Source organism: Curcuma longa, chromosome 18 (assembly GCF_044706935.1).
Source record: "Curcuma longa cultivar G26 ecotype Majalengka, Jawa Barat chromosome 18, ITB_CL_G26_1.1, whole genome shotgun sequence".
NCBI lineage: Eukaryota > Viridiplantae > Streptophyta > Magnoliopsida > Zingiberales > Zingiberaceae > Curcuma > Curcuma longa.
In genome coordinates this window covers 3,608,250-3,614,366 of record NC_133878.1, presented here as the reverse complement: position 1 = coordinate 3,614,366, position 6,117 = coordinate 3,608,250, and the positions used below count along the sequence as shown (strand labels likewise).

At 50.7% G+C, this 6,117-nt stretch overlaps 1 protein-coding gene across 1 annotated transcript; it reads right to left on the bottom strand.

The window, feature by feature from the left end:
* Positions 1-4,755: 4,755 nt before the first annotated feature.
* On the bottom strand, positions 4,756-5,268 carry LOC141812106 (uncharacterized). The gene has a single exon (XM_074700153.1). It carries the CDS (start codon positions 5,266-5,268, stop codon positions 4,756-4,758), a length of 513 nt encoding a protein of 170 aa, XP_074556254.1.
* Between the last annotated feature and the right edge of the window lie 849 nt (positions 5,269-6,117).

The following is a 6,117-nucleotide window of genomic DNA, read 5'->3' as shown; positions in this document are numbered from 1 at the left end:
CAAGCGTTGGTAGGTAGCTCCTGCATTCTTTAGACCGAATGACATAACGGTGTAGCAAAAAGTGTCGTCGGCTGTTATAAAGCTAACCTTGTCTTGATCGGTTACATCGAGTGGAATTTGATGATAGCCTTGGTAGGCATCCAACATACATATGTATTCACACCCGGTAGTTGAGTCCACGAACTAATCGATCCTCATCAACGGGTAGCAGTCCTTTGGGTAGGCTTTGTTGAGGTCTCGGAAGTCCACGCAGACTCGTCATTTGTTGCCTGGCTTCGGCACGAGCACCACGTTGGACAGCCAAGTCGAGAAGTACACCTCCCTAATGTGTCCTGCCTTCAGGAGCTTCTGCACCTCCTCCCGGATGATTTTATTATGCTCCGGGTTGAAATGTCTTCTTTTCTGCTTGACGGGCCGAGCGTTGGGCATGGTGTTGAGTTGATGGACCGCGATGAAAGGAGAGACGCCAGTAAGGTCCCCAGAAGTCCATGCAAATACGTCTTGGTTCCGGAGGAGGCAGGCACCGAGTTCTTCTTTCAGCTCGGGAGGTAAGTCGGCAGCGACTTGTACAATCGTCTCAGCTCGACCAGGGCATACTTGCAGCGATTCTTTACCTTCAAAAGCTGTCGAGGTCGGGCTTCCTGAACCGCATGGATCTCGGCCCCATGGACTTTCCGATTCTTCTTGGTCTCGGTCTGGATCATATCAAAGTAGCATCTTCGGGAGGTCAGTTGGTCTCCCCGAGCCTCTCCGATTTGGTCTCCAATCGGGAACTTCTATAACGACCCAGCCCATCCACCCGTGGGAATTCTACTTATCTCGACTCTTATTTTTCTGTGGGTCATGGGTCGTCGACTATCGACCGTGCCGTTACCTACTAGGACTTTCCACCTGCCCAGTGGATTTTTGCCTTCCCCAGATTCGAACTCTAGACCTGCAGGCTAAAGTACTAAAGTTCCTTGAATCTGGTAACCAAGTGATGAGATCAGTTCGTCTCCACAGACTGCTTCTGCCGTTCAAGCTGAAAGAGCTTGTACTTCGGTGGAAGACTACCATCGATATTGAACGAAAGTTCTGCCGAAGCTGCCTAATGACCTCCTGTGCCAGCGTATAAACAGTTCTCTAGCCAAGGTATAGCCATACTTCTTTTCCTCCTTTTACGAATTATTCCTGACATTGTGATTGCCTTATTATGTTTGTCCTTAGGTATTGAAGGAATACCAGGAACTGGACCGAAGGGTCCCTCGCCTAGAGCCATCCAATCGTCAACTAGAAGCTCAGATGTCCGAGCTACAGGGCCAGCTGAAAGGTTCTGTCCTTGAGACAGAACTGACTGAAACTAAGGCAGCCGTAGAGCTCCAAACAAGTCGGCTTCTTCAACTAGAGCAGGAATCCAGGCTTCCCAAGTCACTGTAAAGAACCTACAGGAAGACAGAGCCCTGGTCCAAGAGGAGGTGAGGCACCTGTGGGAGGAGAAAGTGAAGCTAGAGGCTGACCATGTTGCTCAGCAGGAGAGGCTTGACCGCGAGAGGCAAGAGGCTACTAATCAAAGGCAATCCTTAGAGCGTCATCTAATTGAGGAGAAAGGGCTCCGGGAGCAGCTCTCTTCCGATCATGAGAGGATTATATCCGATCTCCGTAAGGAATTAGCTACTCTTAAGGAGACTATCCTTGGTCTCGCTGCTTTTACCAGGCATTCTCGTCGGTATATTTACTATCCCTGGCACGCAGGTGTCTGTTAAGTTGCCGTGTTTGATTATTCAGCCTGGTTTTGTCTTTTATTTATTTATTTATTTATTTTCGATTTCTATCTGTATGGCTTCTTTGTCTCCTTCAACTCCCTAGTTCAAGACCCGTCGCAGTGTTTATGATTCGGACGCCGCTGGCCTGTTCAGGAGTTAGTTCGAGATTCCTAGCTATTATGCCTTGTACGTGCCCTTGTCCGATCAGAGGCCTGATCGACCTCCTACAGGCCACATAACTATCTTTTACGACCAGATGACCAGTGGTCTTAGATTTCCTATCCCTTCCTTCTTTTTAGAATTGGCACGGTATTATCACCTCAATCTTTCCCAATTAGCACCAAATTCTTATTGCTTTATTTGTGGTACGGTCATTATATGTTGGCTGTATCAGATTAAACTAACCCCCCTCTGTTCAATGCCTTGTATGCTTTGCGTCGGTTTGAATGTGAGGTTTTTTACTTCTCGGTGAGGCAAGGACTTAGTTTCTTGGCTAAGTATCCGACTTCTCATAAGGGGTGGAAAGATTGCTTCATCTTCCTCAGGCCTCCTCAGCCATATTCATGGCCTACCCTATGGGCGACCGATCTACCCTCGGTTCCTGCTTCCGGTCGGATACGTCGGTCTCCCGCTTTTATAGAAGCGTCGGCTAGGCTAGAGGGGTTAAGTTTTAACGTCACCGATCTAGTGGAGAACACGGCCTTGTTGTACCGAGCAGAGCTCAGCCCTATCCAAATCCGGTTGGGGGATTGCTTAAGTAAGTATTTCCTTTAGTAACGGACTTCGCGGTTGCTCATTAACCTTTCCTTTTTTATGTAGGTCGTATAATGTTGAATGCTTCTATGAATAAGGTCCTCAAGTGGGACCTGACCCGCTTAGAAAGCATGTGGGCGTCCGGAGATCCTACTGAAGACCCTGGCGCCCTACCCCCGTCTCGTGCCCCTGTGATGAGCCGAGCTGCCGGCGACACTTCTCATTCCAAGACCAGAGACAAGGTGTCGACTCCCCACGCTCCCAAGCTAAAGAAGGTGGCTGTCTCCGCGGGCTCTTCCAGACCTCAGTCGTCTGGAGCTGGTCATCAGAAGAAGCAAAAGACCCGACCTCCTGTTGGGACGGTCGAGAAGGATCTATTACACAAGCGCCAGTGCTCAGCTACTACTGAACTTACTAGCTCAGAGCCCCCCTTCTCTGTCCCGACCTCCAGTCTTTCGTCCGAGAGATCGGGGTGGTTGCGACCAAGGTTCGAGAGCTAAGCCTTCTCCCTCCCTTTTGTCTGGTGCTCCGGCGGCCGATGAGCCAAATATTGTGGAGCCTTATGTGCCTCATTCCGTTTCAATACCGGGCATGCAAATTGATCCGGGGAGCTTAGTCTCCCGTACCGTTTGTGAGGCTGCTACTGAGCGCCTTGAAGCTCATCAGAGGCTTCTTCCTCAGCTTGGGATGGTGGAACTGAGTGAGCACTTGTATGAATCCTATATCAAGGTATGCCAATTTACGTTGGGGGTATTCCTACAATACCGCAGGCTAACTAAATTTTTTGTCTTGTAGATCGGTATGGAGCAGAAAGCTATGCACCGTCAAGTGGTCAGGTCGGAAAAACACATCGGACGGATGGACAACGAGATAACTCGTTTGCGGGCGAAATTGGCTGACCGACCTCCTATGCCTCAAGGTTTGTACGAGGCTTTGCAGGATGTGGACTTAGCTCGGGCCGAGGTGATGACGGCCCAAAATGCCCAGTCAAAAGCAGAGAAGGAGGTTGAAAATTGGAAGGCGAAGGTTCAAAAATTGTATCATACGGAGAGGCAACTTTGAGACACCTGCCTACAAGCGGAGCGCTTGTCGGCGCAACGCGAGACCGACCTGGTTGGAGCTAGAGATCAAATTCAACGGTTGAAGGCTGACTTTGCTAAGGAACGCGAACAATGAGTTCAGCAGCTATCAAAAGCCCGTGCTAAAGAAAAATAACTTGTCTCCGAGCTCAACGCGACCCAAGTGGAGATGGAGGATATGCAGACGAGGGAGGAGGCCCGATTTGCGAAGCGCCATCAGACCTTCCTTTTTCGCCCAATTTTTACCATTTGGTCGCCCTAAAGGCTGGCAAAATGATGGAGTATAGTTTTGACGGCTCCATTCTCCAATTCATGAGGTCGGGTCTGATCGCTCGAGATGTCGACCTCAATTTTCTGGATTTGAAGGCAGCCTGGAATGCTTTACCTGAGGCCATTCGATAAGATTTTCCTATCTCCGAAAGGGTTGTTGAACCCGAAGCTCTGGATGCTTCGGTTAGCCAGGTGGAGGCATCTTTGGTACCGGCCGATCTCCCTCCAGCTACTTGCGTATCAGAGTCTACTGACTCCCTAGCTCCCTTAGGTCAAAAGTCTCCTACCGAGGTCTAACAGACCTCGGCTTCGCCTTCTGTTTCTTTTTTCTTGCTTTGGTGTTTCTTGGTCCTCGATAGGTTAACCCAAACAATCCCCAGAGCTCCTACTTGGTGTCTCTTAGTAAGCTATTCTGCTTGGTCTGAACATAAATAAATATTTTTGCTTATGATTGCGTCCGATATGCATGTCACTTGTTTTTCTAGGGTTGATGTCTTTGTTCCTCTAAAGGATCTGTGTTGCCCTTTGGACGGGCGAAGTCCCCTTTGTGTGTGAGCTCGGCTTCCGAGCCGTACTAACGAGGTTTGGATTGGGGGGTCCTTCTCATTTTTCAAAGTTTCCTAAGTAACTCCTTTCGTGAGCTAGGCTTAGTCACGGTGGACCATCGCGGTAGGTTCTCGTGGATACCTACCTTGCGGACGCGTTGGTCGAGGCTGAGGCTACCAGATTCAAGGAACTTTAGTACTTTAGCCTGCAGGTCTAGAGTTCGAATCTGGGGAAGGCAAAAATCCACTAGGCAGGGGTGGAAAGTCCTAGTAGGTAATGGCACGGTCGATGGTCGACGACCCATGACCCACAGAAAAATAGGGGTCGGGATAAGTAGAATTCCCACGGGCGGACAGGCTGGGTCGTTACAACTTCATCTTCTGGTGATACGTGGCGACTACTACCGAGAAGGCACTCAGAGTTGGCCTTCCCAAGATGACGTTGTAAGCCGAAGGTGCATCAACTACGGTGAAGGAGACGCGCCGAGTCCTCCGCAGCGATTCTTCGCCCAAGGAGATCGCTAGGGTAATCTGCTCGAGAGGTTGCACTTCCTTCCCTGTGAACCTGAACAGGGACGTAGCCATAGGTTGCAGATCAGCCTCGTCAATCTGCATTTGGTCAAATGCGTTTTTGAATATGATGTTGACGGAGCTGCCTGTGTCCACAAAGACTCGGGCGATGTCGTAGTTGGCGATGGTGGCATGGATAACCAAAGTGTTGTCATGTGGCACTTCGATCCTCTCCAAGTCTTGGGGCCCGAACCCAATAATCGGGCCCTCTACTTGTTTGCCTCTACTGACTCGGTATACCTCGAGCTGTCGGTTGTGCGCTTTTCGAGCTCGATGGGTGTCCCCGTCAATGACTCCTCTCGTGATCATGTGAATGCTGTCTCGGGGGCGTTATTGCGGTTGTCTTCAGGAGCGTCTTCATGACGGGGGACTTGAGGATCCTGAGAGACCTCCTCTCGAGTAGGAGGTGCTGACCGCCTAGGGGAACGGTCTTGGGTACGAGCGGGCTGAGGGGAAGGTGGTCGTGCTTCTCGAGTGGTCCGCCTGACGGGAGATCTCTGTGGTCTAGGTGCAAGAGATCCTTGCGCATGCTGTTCAGCAGCCCGACGGAGCTCCTGGGCATACTGGTGACATTCGCTGGTGGCGTGGCTATGAGATTGATGGTAGGCACAAAAGCGTGGCAACCATCGGCAGCCTCCATCAGACTGATTAGACTGGTTGGCTACAGCATGGATGAAGCGATGATTGGACTTGATAGGAGCTGTAGGTATATCCGAATCGGGCCTTCAAAGTGGTTGAGGCGAAGACCTCCGTATGGCTCGGGCGGTAGTCGGGGGGTTCCGGCTGGGCCCACCCTGCTAGTTGGAGATAACTTCTTTGCGCCGAGCCGACTGAGCTTCCTCCACGTGAATATATTTGACAGCCCGGCTCAGAAGGATATCGAAGTTCTCGGGTGGCTTCTTGATCAAGGATCTGAAGAAGTCTCCATCTATCAAGCCTTGAGAGAAAGCACTCACAAGGACATCTAAGGTTGCTACAGGCACCTCTTCCGCCACTTGATTGAACCGGTGCACATAATCCTTCAAGGATTCTCGAGACTTCTGCTTGATGGAGAAGATGTCCATCAAGGTCTTGCGGTAGGTGCGGCTGGTGGCGAAATGCCGCAGGAAAGAGTCTTTGAAGTCGGCAAAGGAGCTGATGGAAGACGGGGGCAGCCGA